Genomic DNA, 16,142 nt, shown 5'->3' on the forward strand with positions numbered 1-16,142 from the left:
GTATTCAAATCTTAGATGTTTATTAAGATCCTTTTATTATCTATTGAAACAATAATGATTTAAAATATTAGTAAGCTTAATATATATATATATATATATATATATAATATTCATTTATTGGGTACTCTCAATTGGGAGGTGGCTGTCCCGAACCCTAACTCTAAATTTCAACTTATGAAAATTATATTGAAACAATTTTTATTATTTAGTATTTTTTCCATTGTTGTTTTTAAAAGTATCTTTTTGATTCTTTTAAAAAGTGAAGTTCAAAAAAACATATTTATTTTATATTTTCTTTGTAAATTATGAAACTTTATGTGAAAAAACGTGTCCCACATCCCAGCAAACAGGGGACGTCGACGTCAAGGGGACCCTACACGCTGACGTCCGGGGGACGTTCGCAGAGGCCATTTAGGGGACGTCCTGGGGACCTTTTTTTGTTAGCTGGGATGTCCCCCCTTCACCGAAACAGTGTATGTTTTAGTCTATTGGCCTAGACTGAGTTTAACTAAACTCATAAATTTATGATCAGGAAATATTCCTGTGTCCCCCTCTCTCATAGCTACAAAGTGTGAGTAGATAGGTCTCATCATTTTGAGGTAAATGTGTTAAAAAGTCTGAAAAATCTGTGTGTAACTTTAGGGAACGTCTCTACCGAACCATTTTTTCCTGCAATTAAGCACACTTTTTTGAGTTATTCCATAACATGTAGTTTTTAAATGTATACCACCGTTCAGAACTGTGCTAGCTAACCATGTGCTGATGCACCTTTGAGCTAGGTTCAAAATTATCTAAAATTGTCACTACCACAACAACTTGCCTTTTGAGTATTTATACAAAGGAATAGATAAATATAGCAAATATAGGCTACAATAATATCCTGACAGTAGAAATATATGTCATAAATAGATGTAAATATTAATATCTGCATTATAACATACAAGACTTTGTGGTTTAAATTTTTTTTTTTTTTCTGATGCATATGGACTTTCAAAAAACAATAAATAATAAAAAAGATTTATTATTGTTCTAAATGTAGAGATTCATTAAACTTTGTGGATAATACCTGAAACTATGGGAAATTCTCTCTTTTAACGGCCGACGAACGTGCTCAAGGAGGAGTTTCCGTCGTCGGCGTCACTTCCGGTCCATCTCACGTGAATGGAGAAACAAAAACTTGCGGCTGGAAGTTTAGAAAATTCCCGAAGCAGAAGTGTGTTTCATATAAATGTAAACCGTACAAGTCCACTATATCTCGGACCCTAAATAACGATACACTGATGTTAAACCATTATGTCCTAAAGCACCTATTACAGAATCTGTTCCGTAACAAATGGAGCATTTCCACCTCAGATTGTGAAAGCTGATCCGAGATCAGCATCTGAAAGGCTGAATGGAAACACACACTCCCATGACAACTAGGAAACTGACGCCGCAGACTCAGTTCTTGCAACATAACCCTCAACACGACCGTCCACAATGTTTTATGCCCGTAGTGTTGTATTATACGCCTTACTAAGTATTTGTTCCTCAAATGAGAGTAAAATAAAAAACGCACAGAAACCGGTGCGTCTGTTCACCGAGGAGGAGTTGCAAAGATACGATGGGAGCGAGGTAGGCTATGTGCTGTGTCACAAAAACAACTTTTATATGATATTTCTGACGACGTTTTCAAGATTAAATGCAAAATGCATTTACTAAAGACCTTTAAACGTCCCCCTCCCACTTTACAGGACGGACAACCAATTTACATGGCCATTAAAGGTGTAGTTTTTGACGTCACAACTGGAAAAGGTTAGATATTTTATGCAACATAACGTTCTCCAGTCTTTTGTGTGCTGGTGGAAGCCATTACCTTGTTTGAGGAACTACATCTGTCAGTTAGAGAGATCACTGTTGAATAGATATGCTTTGTTCCCTGTTTTGCTCCTATATAGCCTATAAGCACTAAGCAGTGTATTGGAAACCACATGCCTATTTGCATTCAATGGATGAACTTTCCAGCTGTGGAAAAAAACTGGGATTTCCAGGGCTGGAAAAGTTATGCTATTTAGTATAGTTCCAAGAGTTACGGGAATTTCTATAGTGAAATTGTGCGGCTATGTTGAGTTCGAATCTATTTCGTTGGCTAGAAATTGTAATTTGTGATGACAGTCTATATAGATTTATGCAATCAAGAATGGCATGGGAGTTCCTTGTTCAAAGGATGTGGAAATCCTGTTGTGTTTCTTTTATTTCCAGAGTTTTACGGAAAGGGAGCGCCTTATAATGCACTTGTGGGCAAAGACTCAACCAGAGCTGTGGCCAAAATGTCCCTTGACCCAGCAGATCTCACATATGACACTGTAAGTTGGAAATTTAACAAATTCACAACTGTGCCACAGAAAACAAACATTCGTTTCAGTTTCTTATTGGATTCCACCAGACTTTTTTATCACTTAACTTAAACATTGCCTCTTTCGGTTGCTATTTGTTAGACGGGCCTCTCTGAGAGTCAACTACAGTCTCTTGAGCAGATATTCAAAGGCACATACAAACCAAAGTACCCCATCGTGGGATACACAAGCAGACGTGTTCTCAATGAGGACGGCAGCCCCAATATAGACTTCAAACCTGAAGACCAACCGAATTTCACCATTAAGGATGAATTTTGATGATAATTGTCTTATAATAAAGCTATCCAGAAGACCAGTCAAAGTCTGAATCATAGTTGTTTGTGACCTTTGACTGTACTATAAGTGGGTATGTGTAAATTTGAGGTTGTCTGGTGGTCTTTCAGCCTACAATCATAGAAAACATTATGATGCATACTGTCCCACTTGGGTTTTTCCATGGTGGGCTGCTTTGAATGTCATTCAAATTAGGCCACCTACAGGTGTGATTTAAAAAAAAAAAGAAATAGGTTAGGTTGTTTGGCATTTTTACATGTATTAAATGATGATAGATAATCATTTTAAATGTATAAGCTGTGTAAGAAGTATCTGTAATTGTAAACCCGCATTAAATCTCTTGGTTTCTTTCACTGTACATGAGGGGAAAGTTTGGTGATTCACACTTCACTTAGAAATTGAAATTGCCTGTGGTGAGAGGTTTCATATTACAAATTAAGCGTTGAAATATCATTCCACAACAACATTTTTACTCAAACGCCGTCTCAGTCATAATTATAGTGTTTGTGTCTAATCTTTAAGAAATGCCCTGGATGACCAGAGATGTTTCACACTACTCTGAGAGAGATGTTTGTTACTTTGACTTGTTGTTATATCATATTAGTGTCATCTAAGAAATCTAAATGGAATGTGTTTATGAATTTCCAATGGAAACGCACAAACAGGTGTCATCTGGTCTAAATAAAGTTTAATGTGGGTCAGGAAAATTGAACATGGCTGATTGTCAAATGGGGCTAGTTGTCAAAAAGGCTATAACTTAGTAACTATAAAGATCTTAGATAAATTCCAAATGCACATTGTTTGAACTATCTATACAACTGTTTAAAAGTTTTTTTTTGTTTTTTTTGCATTAATTAATCAAAAATACAGTAAAACATCAATATTACTACAATTTTAAATATCTGTTTTTTATTCTAATACATTTTGAAATGTAATTTATTCCTGTGATGGCAAAGCTGAATTTTAAGCTTTCATTACTCCAGTCTTCAGTGTCACATGATCCGTCAGAAATCATTCTAGTATGCTGATTTAGTGCTAATTTCTTATTATTATTAATGTTAAGAACAATTGTGGTGCTTAATATTTTTGTGGAAACAAAATAATATTTGTAAAAATATTTGTACTTAACTTTTAAGTAATTTTTATTATATACTTTTTTTTCAGAATTATTGTCTGAATAAACAAAACAGCATTTATTTGAAACAGAAATATCTTGTAATATAAATGGCTTTACTGTCACTTTTGATTAATTTAATGCATCCCTGATGAATATAAGTACTTAACAAAACAAAAAAACTGACCCCAAAATTTAATTATATTATATTATATTTCAAATCATATATATTATATTATTATATATTTATATTATTTTTACTGTTATGTATGTACCTATAGGAAAAACTTTCAAAATCAAACCTAATGAGAAGTATTCACTGGAATAAAAAGTGTGACAAGAAGCCCAGTTCTGCCCAGAATAACTGTTTAAACTTGAGATACTGAGTTTAAACTCCTCTACACGTTTGACTTTTCCAAAACCAGTGACCTGATTTCCATGGAGACTGCAAGCAGTAGGTGGGTATGCTGAAAACCATTTGGTCAAATGCAGTTCTTTTATTTTCATGATGAATTCACCTATTATGTATCTCATGTAAAAACATGGGGGCTGGCCGGTTTCATGAACGATAGTGAGTCAGTTGGCAAACACTGTCAGATTCTGAGTCTCAAAAAGATGGTTTTTGTTACTCTAAAAATTCCCGGGGTATCATTAGCATTTACAGCAAAATAGTGAATCATTCTAGAAGTGCTTTTACTGTAAACACTGGCCAAGCTCAGTTCTATTCCCATTTACCAGAAAACCTTCAGAAACTGAAGAAAGAACTCAATAATTTAATAACTGTCATGCATTTTATCTAACAAGTGAAGTGTAAATGTGAATGATTGCTGCCTAAAGATAATAATCTCAGTTGTTTATGACTTTACCTCAATGTTGTATTTTAATACAGAAAGATGTAACATGATATGCATGTTTTTGAGTCTGCTTGCCATGTAATTTGATATTAACTTTTTTAATATTCTCTATTATCCGCGTGCTACCTGTTACGTTCCTGCTCACATGAGTGACGTCTATCACACTTTCCACCCTCTGCCACAACAACTTGCCTTTTGTAGCTAAAAAGGTGTTGATGGTGGGAGCCCGTGATGCTGCTTCCTGTCTCCATTGCGCATCAGAATTTCCCCTCTGCCCACCCACTTTCATTTTGTGCAGAGCTGTGGGCTGTTTCACTTCAGTCTGTCTGAGTCTCTTGGTGGAGTCTGATCTACTCCCGAGTCAATGTAGACTGTTGCTTTCTCCAGCCACCCACACCGTTTGACCCCAGGACTGAATGTTTTAGACTGGTAAGTAACATATTTATTTACATATATTTTATATTATAGTTTTGTGTTATTGCTTGTTTTTTCTATGTTTTAAAGCTGTTAGCTAAATAAGTTATATAATGCCTACATAGTTTTTTACTGTAATTAATATTACAACTTAATATTTTGCTAAAAAATTTCATATGTTCATATGTATCAAATATATTTAATTTAATTTAATTTAATTTTTATAATTCATTATTTGTGCCATGAACTCCAGGTGTTGATTTGCAAAGTTTGATTCTATGATACATTCTGTATTATGTTGCTATAGTTCTATAATAACAAATCAAACCATTTTTTAGGTAATCTTACCTAGAGGACTGCATCTATTGGTCCTCACATCACAGCAAACCTATGAAGGTGCTGAGTGCTCACGGCGTGGTAAGTTATCACCTTCACCCATCAGTTTCACACATCTATTGTCACTTAATGTCATCATGGAAACCGATTAGTACGTATTTGAATTGACTTACTTCCCAAGATCTCATTGACAGGATAAACACATCTTTTGTTCTTTCTGTTTCAGTCTAAATCGTTGACCCAAAGCAGCATGGACGTAATCAGCATGCCAGCCACAGCTGTAAGTATATTGATCCCAAGATCTTACACATACAGCGCTCCTTATCACCTTCTGATTGATAGATTAGTGCAATTATGGATTCTTTTAAGTCTGAGTGTTGAGAACAAAGCCTACAATGGGATGCTACAAAGTCTTGACCTGTTAAATGTCAATAAATCTCACCTACACATGGTTTAGTCATGATGTTTACAAAGCTTGCTCTGTTAAGCTCTTGTTGCACCAACCCAGAATCCCCCAGTTACTATGTTTAGTTCTGTTTTTTAATAGATATACCAGTGTAGTCCATTGCTTCATCTCATTCATTGCTTTCATTTTTATTAGGTTCAAGTGAATACGGGAATTTCCCTTAGTCAGCAGACTAAAGCCAATCTGACCAGCATCTCCCACACTGGTAAGCTAAAAGTCTCACTTCTCTTCTTTTAAATGTCATTGCTCTTTAATATGTTGTTTTGGACCAAGAGTAAATGCAGTTTACAGTAAATTAGAACAGCAGACTAGTTATTTTAAAAGAATATAGTGATTTTTATTTTTTCTTTATTGATATTTAACAGGAAACATCAATCAAAGGCGCTGGAAGAGCATCTTGCGACGTGTACAGAAAAAGAGCATGGAACATCCCAAAAACACACTGTTTGGGCGACCCTTGTCTGATATCTGTCAAAAAGATGGGTGTCCTCCCAAAGCAATTATGGTAAGGATTGTCATTTTGTTATACAATAGAACTTAAACGCAAAATCCTAAACAAATTTGGTATTAAATGTATGTGGTTTTAGTAATTGAAATGTCTTAATTTCGTTTGCAGGATATCCTTACCTTGCTGCTGAGAAAGGGTCTGGACACTGAGGGGGTGTTCAGGAAGGCCGGGAACGCCAGGGCTCTCAGAGAGATCAAGGCGCAGCTCAACGATGGTATAGAAGTGGATCTGAAAGAGCAGTCGGTCATTTTGCTTGCTGATCTTGTCAAGGTAAGGGACAAGCTTGTGCAATTTGATTTGAATTGACTCATTAACAGTTATTAGGTCTAAAATATGCATTTTTGATCACTAATGTCTGTCTTTTGTATTTCCATTTGCAGGATTTTTTTAGACATCTGCCTGGCGGTTTGCTAATGGAGGAGAAGTGCAAATCCTGGATGGATGCAATGGAAAAGGAAGATGAAGATCAGAAGCTTGCTGAAATTAAAATGTAAGTTATCTAATGATGCAGTTGGGTTGAATAGAAAGTGTTTAGTGTAAATGAACTGTAATTGTGACCAAGTGTCCTTTGTTTTTCTTTAGGGTGATCAACACGCTTCCTGAGCCAAATATTCAGCTCTTGAAGCACTTGATGGTTCTGCTCTACCACATAAGTGAGAATGCAGATACAAACAAGATGGTTTCCATCAATCTGGCTAAATGTGTTTCCCCCAACTTGCTCCAAACAGACAACTTGGAAAAAATGGAAGAGGTGAGTGTATAGTGACTTCTGAAAGTCTTGACCTTAAAAACTCCTCACATGATGTGGCCAAGAGCCAGAAAACAGCAGACTGAGTAAAACTGAAACTCAACAGAGGAAGAAAAGATCAAACTAGTTTCATATGCAGACTTATTTTGACCTGTTTTTATGGGATTTCATAATCCATGTGATGTTTCTTGTTGTTGAAGTGCCCTTTGTTTAATTCTCGTGTCTCTCTGGCAATGTATTTGCAGGTGACAAAACTGACTGACTTTCTCATTGGCAACTGCCCTCAAATATTCGATGAGGATGCGCTGGCGCTCTTTGGAGACTCTGATGAAGATGAACTCAGTGATAACCAAGGTACATTTTTTAATATTTAGTCTTTTAGGATGCCTATGCACTGGAGTTAAAGTATCAACTTAGAAGAAAGAAAACACACAAATGAGATAATTATTGTTGACATAGAGTAAAAGTATAGAGAATAGAACTCTGATGTAGAAATCCATTGACCAATGAGTAATTGAGAGAGGCGGGTCCAGTTGTACCTTCAGAAATCCAATTGGCTGTCAAATTCCCACTGAGCATCTGTCCAGGTTTCTCCAATGCATAGGCACTCTTTACATACGACAGCACAGATTTAGCAAAGCAAATGTAAGCAATGATTTGATAACGATTTGATAATTAATGAGTATCTGTCCTTGATTTCTCCTTCAGACTCTTTTTCTTCGCATCATCTTGACTCTGCGTACGACAGTAATGACCCTGATGCAGACGGCTACAAGGGAAGTAGTTCTGACATGGACTCTGTCAAATCCGGCGCTGAAGAGAAATCCCAGGAACATTCCAGCAATGAGGAACTTTGGACAAAAAAACTGACTCGCAGATGTTCAGAACCAGTAATCAGCTTAAGACAGGGAGTTGAGCAGCACCTTTCCCTCTCCAGGAGTCAGACAGAAATGGACTTTTATGACAAACTCTTAACAAAGCAGATCTCTGATGACTGTATTGTGGTTAGAGCAGGCAACAGCTTGGGGAAGAGCTATGGGGCCAGGACAACCTCTAAAGACTGCTCGTTTTGTTCTTCAAGTTCACTTGAGAGTTGTTTCTCCAGCGCTTCGGAGAGCTCTATCCACAACAGTCCTCTTGTTGTGCCTTTATGCAATCAGAAAAAGGCCCTTCAACGCAAACATTCCTTCCCCACCCGCCAATCGGCACCTGCACCGAATCGCTTGGAGACCCCCAAAAGACGCACGCAATCCATGAAGAGCGCACACATCAGAAGCAGGACTGTCTTCGGGCGAAGCGGCTCCACCAAACGGGCCATCGAGAGAGCCCTACGCCACAGCCAGACCCTTCCTGAGGTACTGAATCCTCCTCTGGAGCCGAGGCGCTTGTCTAGTGAGGAGGTTTTCCAGCAGGTGGACAGCAGGATACCAAGCGATCCTCCAAGTTATCAGCAAGCTGTTCAGGACAGTTCCCATGTTGCTCTCTCGAGCTGTAAATTGTTGACTGTTCAGGATGCTAGATGTCTGTCAAAGCAATCGTGTAGCCACTCGAGATCTTCAAGTGAAGAGACATTGGATTTGTCTTCTGGGAATGAACATTTTGATATCCACAACACAGACAGTTCAGAGACATGTTGTGATAGTATGAGCGGATCCTCCTCAGAGTTGAGACAGAGGACCACATCTGAAACTGGGTATGAAGCATCAATGCCAGTTTGGTGCAATCAGGAAGACGTCAGAGAGACATATGTCTGATTTACTGTACATTTGTATTATTGTTGCTACTTTTTGGTGGAGGCAAAATGTCTTTGCAAATGACCTCATAATGAGGCGTTAACATTTCAGGGCTTCAAGTACAATTCTGACATAGAGTTGTGCTGAATATGTTGAATTTTATGTATGTATGTAACTGAAAGGCACTTTGAGGAAATTTCACTACACAGATTTTAAGTTTTTGTGCAATGTTTACAGAACTAATGTACATGCTTAAAAACAATGTAAATCATATGTATGTCTTCTTTTGAAATAAAGACATGAAATACACCTTATACATTCTGAGTCACTATGACAAATTATTTAACCATCATTTTATTATTATTATTTAAGAACATGCAACTTAAAATAATAATAATAATTATAATATATATATATATATATATATATATATATATATATATATACAGTGACCCCAAAAAGTATTGTAAAAAATTTATGAATGTCATAGCATTAGATCAGGGGTTTCCAATGTTTTCATGTTAGAACCAACCTTGAGAGCCACCAAAAACTATTTTAAGAGATATGACGAGAAACAATATTTTAGGTAACAGTTTTTAGAATTTCCTTATATTGGATTTATGTTTCAATTGTACTGCCACAAGGCTTATAAAAATACTATGAAAATAGGAATAAACATATAAAGACATGACTGTATGGTATACAGATAACTCATAGGCTAAATAGTTTTGCGTTCTTAGTGGCTTAGTCAAGTCAAGTAATCTTTATTTTTCAATATTGTAAAAAATGTAATAAAATATAATGTTGATAGAAATTTGATAGGAAATACAGGAAGTTTTGTTTACATCATTGCAATTACTTTTAACAATCTAGTGTTGCCTAATTTCTATTTTAGGCTAATTTTTAGTAGACGTATTAATCTTTTTTGAAGAGTAAGCTATTTCAATAGCCTATTACTTTAGCATTTAAATCCATTAAAAAAAATTAAAAATAAAGTTTTGCTTGAAAGGTGTTCTTATGCTATATTTATTTAAAATACATGCTTTTAAATAATTGTACATTTTAAATAAATGCCTTTCTCATTAACATTTTCTATATTTTTTGACATTTAAACAATTGTAATCCTGTGTTAAAAAATACTTTCTGGGGATGAATGTTTGTTTATTAGCCTACCTGTAGCCTACTAAAGTACAAAAAATGCCCAGAACTGCCCAGATATCCACCTTGCAGTAGATTATCAACCTCAACCGCGCCCATGTTTTCTCCGCGCTGTGTGTGTGTATGGAATGTAACGTTGTAGTGAGACAGTGAGCTGTTAAAGAGCTTCTATCATTGTTAACGACGCGACAAGAATCCTCTTCGCGCTGTAGTTCTGGACGCGAGCCCGATCAAAGGTCGATGTTACAGCGCAGGTACACTGTGAGCAGAGCTGCTGGCACTCTTTAACTCCAGTGGTCCAACTAACTTATCGTGCTAGGTATCGCTGGGGCGAGGCTTTGACACCATCTATCGAAAATGACTCAGGAATGAGACTCTAGCGTTCACTGTTCAGATCGGTCGCGAGCTCTTCTTCTGCTGGTCCAAACACAAGACGGACAATGCCTAAGCCTGTAAGTAGTTATTTTCTTTGTTATTAAACATAAAGATTTATACATAAAGAATAAAACGGGACAACAGTGTCATAAATGGGAACAAATATGTAAATTATCAGTGTTACACAAGTGATCTTTCTTGTGTACAATATCGCATATTAATCCATTTACTTATATCTAGAATAATGTATGTTTATTGTTGATACATTTGAATAATTCTGTCTTGTTTAGTGGTTTTGTATGTGACTTGACAGCAGGCCTCTGTCACAAAGACTCTCACATTACAAAAGAAGTTTCATAGCTTAACATTAGTTTCTCATATTTAATTCAATATTTTTGTAATGTGTTCTGATTGACCTTAAAATCCACAGTGTTTAAAGAAAGGATCATCTTTAGCACTTAAATCAAGATAAAGCAGCAATTTATTACTATACCTCATTTTTATTTATGTTATTTTACAATGTTGAGGAGTAATATTGTGTAGCCTTATTAATGATTATGATTAGTGGTTATACCTGGAATTTATATCCTTTTGTATATTTCAAGGTGTTGTGATTACCTCTAATTTTAGCCGGATACTAACTATTAATTTGATGGTTAACATACTTGAGTATGAGTCTTTACACATTAACTAGACTTAGACAATGAGGATGAATTCATGCTGTGTTCATGTGCGCAGAATGCCACAAAAGTAAAATATTAGCTAGATGCAGATTGTTCTGCTGTGAACATACTTTTGACTTTAGTATTTGAATACCAGAATGTGATGTCACTCTCATGATTGCCCTTAACATTCAAGAGAGAAACAGCTTATTCAAAAAGGTTTTTTATTTCCTTATTTGTAAATATTTTAGATATTTTATTGGTAAGAGTGAAATGTTGAAATGTATATTTTCTTTTTGAATCTATTCTAATATATAAACTATTAAAATATATAATAATACACTGTAAAAAAATAGGTTTTAGTAATATTCTGTCAAGACATTATCCAGTTATTTTACAGAAATAGATGCAATAAAGTTCAAAAATTAAAATACAGGTAAAACATCTGTAAAAAAAATAAATACAGACGATTCCTTTATATTAATACAGTATATTTGTGCCCTATTTTCTACAGATGTAGTTTTTACAGTGTACAAATATTTTATAATATTGCAACAATTGTTGTATTTTATTATTAATTAGCACCCTTATCAATAAGTGTCCGAGAGAAATATGTAAATATAGCATTCCTGAGGTAGTCCCCATGGTTGAATAGCACATTATAATTGAATTAAATTATGAATTATTTTGTTAAAATCAAATAAAAAAATCTCCCATTATATCATACATTGTCAGTTATCACACATTGCAATTGTTATAGTTCATTTAAAGTTGTCCTCCAAAATGTATTTTTCGAAATCTGTAAAAAAAAGAAGAGAGAGATCAGTTCTAATCACACACATACTTTAAACCCCAGTTTTATTGTAATTATTGTAAATGCAGCTTTCATGAACTCATAAATTGGGGTATGAGATATTTGTACTTGTACTTTTTGAAATGAATGTGACACTGCAAAATCATTAAAATAAACTAGAGAAAAAAATGTGATTTAAAGTGGTTAAAAGCTTAAAATAAATTGTGACCATATACATTTTTTCTGTTATAGAAACATATGCATTTTAATCAGAAAGTTCATGTCCATTTCCATTTGTGAATTACATGTATTAAATCTGATATTGACCTAAAGCTTCTTTAAGCCTGTGAAGAAGTGCTTGAGCACAAACACTTATCTGTGATTTGAGGAGAGTGGGTTAGCACCGACTTGTGAGCCTGTACCCATCAGGCAAATGAGACATGCAGGTTTAGCCGTCACGCTGTGTTAGGACGTATCGGGTCTTTCTTCCTGTTAGATAAATTTGCAGCTCTGATGGTTGCTCATGGAGATGGTGACTGCTGGATTAAACAGTAGCACTCACGCAGTCAGTTCCATTGTTAGGACAAATCCAACCGAGAGGACAAGCTTTGAAGATTATAGATTAAATCTGCCATGCTGGCATTGGGATTAATATACTATATGCATTAATTATGCATATAGTATAGTTATCATATATAGAGATCCAAGCAGTGATTTAAACTCTTTTGACAGAGTTGCAAGCCTAGTGTGCCTTATCTAAGGGCTTGCTGATAAAGGTTCATTTACATTATGTTACACTGATAGTCTTAGTCAGGATACTCAGAAGACTGGAGACCTTGTACTTTCTGTTTTATTGTAATTTGCATTAACATCTTTATACTTGATTACTATCTAAATATGAGGTTGAGAATCTAAGTGGACAAATTCACCAGTTTAAATTACAGGTTGAATCGTATTACTTAATACAAACATATCTAAATTTTGCAGTGAAAGTACATGTATTGTCTTTTAAATGTAATAGATTTTTTGCCATAATTGCAGTGGTAATTCAGAATTAAATTAAATTGTAGCTGTAAAATGTAATGTATTGTTATTATAAATTAGATAAAATAAAATATAAAAAGTCATCCAATCCAAATATCCAAAATATTCCGAAGCATAACTGCTTTGACAATAATAATAAATCTTGAGTATCAAATCAGCATATTTGAATTTCTGAAGAATCATCTGAAGACTGAAGTAATGGCTGCTGAAAATTAACCTTTGCCATCACAGGAATAAATTGCATTTTAAAATATTCTATAAAAGAAATCAGTTATTTTAAATAACTGTAAAATATTTCACAATATTACTCTTTTTACTGTTTATTTATATTGAAATAAATGCAGCTTTGGTGAGCATAATAGACTTTCAAAAACATCAATCAATCAATCAATCAAAGAAAAATTACAGACCCCAAACTATTAACCAGTAGTGTATATTAAACTAAGCCCTATCCAAGGTAATCAACAAACTTTATGTAGCTTTTATCTGTATTTCATCACACAATTCGTTATTTTTTATTACAATTAGTAATGTTTTCTACAGTGTAACATTAATGGTTGCTCGCAGATATTTATATAATTTTAAAGGGGTCATATGACGTTGCTAAAAAAGAACATTATTTTGTGTATTTGGTGTAATGAAATGTGTTTATGCGGTTTAAGGCTAAAAAACACATCGTTTTCCACATACTGTACATTATTGTTTCTCCTCTACACCCCGCCTGAAACGCGTAGATTTTTACAAAGCTGAAAGCTCATCGTTCTGAAAAGCGAGGTGTGCTGTGATTGGCCAGCTATCTAGTGCGTTGTGATTGGCCGAATACCACAAGTGTGTGACGGAAATGTTACGACCCTTACCATACTGTGATGCTGTGTCCCGGCGCGATGAGACAAAACCATAGACTGTAAAAAAAGATGGACGACGCGTCTCCTATTCCTTCCACTATAGAAAAGTGAAGCCAAAGCTTCTCAGTTTGGCCGCTGCCACCTTGAGTAAATGACGTCATTTGGAGCCCGAGTCTGCGCAGTAGAGATTCGTTTGGAGCCAGAGTCTGCACAGTAGTGTCGTGAGGTGGAGCCGTGGTATCAAACTCCCGCAGACCCAATCAACCATAACGCCACGCCCCGTTTTTATAGCATCAAATTACTAACTAAAATCAAACTTATCACAAAAACGAACAATTTAACATATATCAGCGTGATAACAACTACCTTTAATAACCAAAACCATCTTTCGGAAAATTGTATTGGAAGTGTAATTTATTTTTTAATTTTGACTCAAGTCCCATTCGTTTACATGGAGAGGGCGGGGTTTATGACCTGTACTGCAGCCAGCCACCAGGGGGCGATCAAAGAGCCCACAGCTTCCCTTTTGAGGAGTGTGAGGCACACCCGGACAAAACCAATAAAACCCATTATAAACAAGGCATTTGTTGCATCCAGTGGGGACATAATTACGGATTATAATGACTTATACTGTCTTTTTACGCGTTGCGTTGCATTATGCCGCGTAAACATAAACCCATGTCTGCATTTGTGATCGGAGAAACGACAAACAACAAGTGCTACTCTACACTGCTCAAAACTCGCATTTGAATCGTCAGTGGCAAATTCTTTAAATATAAAAAACGTACTTACAGTCTGTGAGTCAGAACAGCCGGTCTTCCGTAAAATGCGTTGCACACATTTGAATATTTGGTTTGAACTGTTCTGGAACAGTGTTGTAAATACAACTTAACCACTGATTTCTAGTTGTGTCCTCTTTTGGAAGGCCAAACAAAGTATTTTCGCTTTCGCAACGAAACACACATCGTCTCCACGACATGGCGGCGGCGGCAACAATACAGCGAGAATAAAAGTTACGCCTTCTTTCTTTGCGTGAACATTTGGGTGGTGTTATGCCAATCTTCCCACACAGTGATGTAGACATGTGGGGGCGTGTTAGAACGAGGCGTTTTAGGAGGGCGGGACGAGTCTTAACTTTGAAATAGAATATCTCTTTGAGTTTGAGACTTTAGTCTTTAGGGATCTTATCTATTCATGAACAGCTTGTAACACTCCAAAGAGAAAGGAAAACTTGAAATCGCATCATATGACCCCTTTAAGTAGTGAAAATTGTTGCAACTTTGTATTGTCAGCAGCAGGTGCCAAAAGTTCTACAGTAGGTGACCAATACTGTTCTAAACATGCAGATCATTTACTTGCTGATGTGGCGAAATACTAACACCAGGGTGTAACAGTTATTGCAGTGTGAGTATTATAGCAGTTGTCAATTTTCTCATGATTAGAGCCACTAAGGTCATTTATTTAAGATTTGCAAATAACAGGAAGAAAGTGTTGAACTGACATGTTGATGGGTCTTGCTTACTGAAAATAACTTTGCTAACGTTTGTTGCACAAGTTTGAAGGGTTTATCTTTACAGCTCTAGAGTTAGTTCACATGAAGGTTGTGCAACTTTGACAATGCTTGTAAGGCTGTCAAGGTTCACTGGGTTGTTATGAAAGCTTGTATAACGTGTGCTGGACTGAAGCGTGAACTTGAACAAGAGATTTTTACCATAGAATTCATGGAATCTCCTCTAGACACAGATTTTCAGTGTTTTATCACTGTTTGCTTGTTATTCCTTCAAGTACAAGTATGTTTGCAAAAGTACATTTCGTTTGTTTCTTTCTACAAAATCTAAAACTAAACCTCATAGATTATCAAAAATGTTATGTTAACATCGATTAATAATGTCACACCCATGAATGCCTGTTGAATCTGTTGAAATCATCTTCGTTGTTGTCAGTCATGTAGAGGATGTTACATAATGCAGATCTGTTATAAGACTTTATTGCTAGTGGCTTTGTAGAATGGCATGACATTTAGGTAACCTAACATTCCATGATTATAGTTAACATGCCTCTGATAGCTGATGTTCCAACTGATGTGATATAAAAAATCTGGTAACACTTTATAATAACTTTCAATTATAAGTCTTTAACAAACATTATACAATGCTTAACAGATCATTAGTTAATATATATATTCACGTAGCTAGAAATATGAGATAATGTTCTTGTTAATGTTTACTAATGAACTTACTAAACATTAAACACCTAATGATTAACATATGATTATTTAATGTAAATTGAAATGCTTACAAATGTCAGTAAACTTTCAGATCATATGATCTTCATTTGTTGGTCTTTGTATGTTGTGTAGACCTCTATTTACACATCTTAACAAATAATCTATTAATTATTTGTTCATGTTTTTGCAGTACTCA

At 35.4% G+C, this 16,142-nt stretch overlaps 3 protein-coding genes across 3 annotated transcripts in view; all 3 read left to right on the forward strand.

Annotated features, from left to right (window-relative positions):
* Positions 1-1,155: 1,155 nt before the first annotated feature.
* On the forward strand, positions 1,156-3,353 carry nenf (neudesin neurotrophic factor). The gene is made up of 4 exons (XM_016455010.1): positions 1,156-1,614; positions 1,734-1,794; positions 2,242-2,345; positions 2,478-3,353. Exons 1-4 carry the CDS (start codon positions 1,480-1,482, stop codon positions 2,652-2,654), a joined length of 477 nt encoding a protein of 158 aa, XP_016310496.1. The 5' UTR covers positions 1,156-1,479; the 3' UTR covers positions 2,655-3,353.
* Positions 3,354-4,675: 1,322 nt separating this feature from the next.
* Positions 4,676-9,146, forward strand: tagapa (T cell activation RhoGTPase activating protein a). The gene is made up of 10 exons (XM_016455007.1): positions 4,676-5,066; positions 5,390-5,468; positions 5,614-5,667; positions 5,989-6,058; positions 6,219-6,358; positions 6,470-6,631; positions 6,742-6,851; positions 6,944-7,112; positions 7,355-7,463; positions 7,818-9,146. The coding sequence occupies exons 2-10, from the start codon at positions 5,442-5,444 to the stop codon at positions 8,861-8,863; spliced, it is 1,887 nt and encodes a 628-aa protein (XP_016310493.1). The 5' UTR covers positions 4,676-5,066; positions 5,390-5,441; the 3' UTR covers positions 8,864-9,146.
* A 947-nt stretch (positions 9,147-10,093) lies between these two features.
* The window catches only part of LOC107664503 (radixin-like), a 21,066-nt gene continuing 15,017 nt past the window's right edge, over positions 10,094-16,142 (forward strand). The window contains exon 1 of the mRNA XM_016455090.1: positions 10,094-10,452. Coding sequence (XP_016310576.1) covers positions 10,441-10,452 — 12 coding nt within the window. The 5' untranslated portion in view covers positions 10,094-10,440. The remainder of the gene's footprint in view (positions 10,453-16,142) is intronic.

This window comes from Sinocyclocheilus anshuiensis, unplaced genomic scaffold (assembly GCF_001515605.1).
Source record: "Sinocyclocheilus anshuiensis isolate Anshui unplaced genomic scaffold, SAMN03320099.WGS_v1.1 scaffold167, whole genome shotgun sequence".
In the NCBI taxonomy this organism is placed as follows: domain Eukaryota; kingdom Metazoa; phylum Chordata; class Actinopteri; order Cypriniformes; family Cyprinidae; genus Sinocyclocheilus; species Sinocyclocheilus anshuiensis.

What these genes read in the sequence shown, in the direction of transcription:
- nenf (XM_016455010.1), top strand. Translation starts at nt 1,480, where the DNA reads ATGTTTTATGCCCGTAGTGTTGTATTATACGCCTTACTAAGTATTTGT. An exon ending in AAAGATACGATGGGAGCGAG is followed by an intron (nt 1,615 to 1,733) that starts GTAGGCTATGTG and finishes CCCACTTTACAG; the next exon opens with GACGGACAACCAATTTACAT. An exon ending in TGACGTCACAACTGGAAAAG is followed by an intron (nt 1,795 to 2,241) that starts GTTAGATATTTT and finishes TTTTATTTCCAG; the next exon opens with AGTTTTACGGAAAGGGAGCG.
- tagapa (XM_016455007.1), top strand. Translation starts at nt 5,442, where the DNA reads ATGAAGGTGCTGAGTGCTCACGGCGTG. An exon ending in TGCTGAGTGCTCACGGCGTG is followed by an intron (nt 5,469 to 5,613) that starts GTAAGTTATCAC and finishes TTTCTGTTTCAG; the next exon opens with TCTAAATCGTTGACCCAAAG. An exon ending in GACCAGCATCTCCCACACTG is followed by an intron (nt 6,059 to 6,218) that starts GTAAGCTAAAAG and finishes GATATTTAACAG; the next exon opens with GAAACATCAATCAAAGGCGC.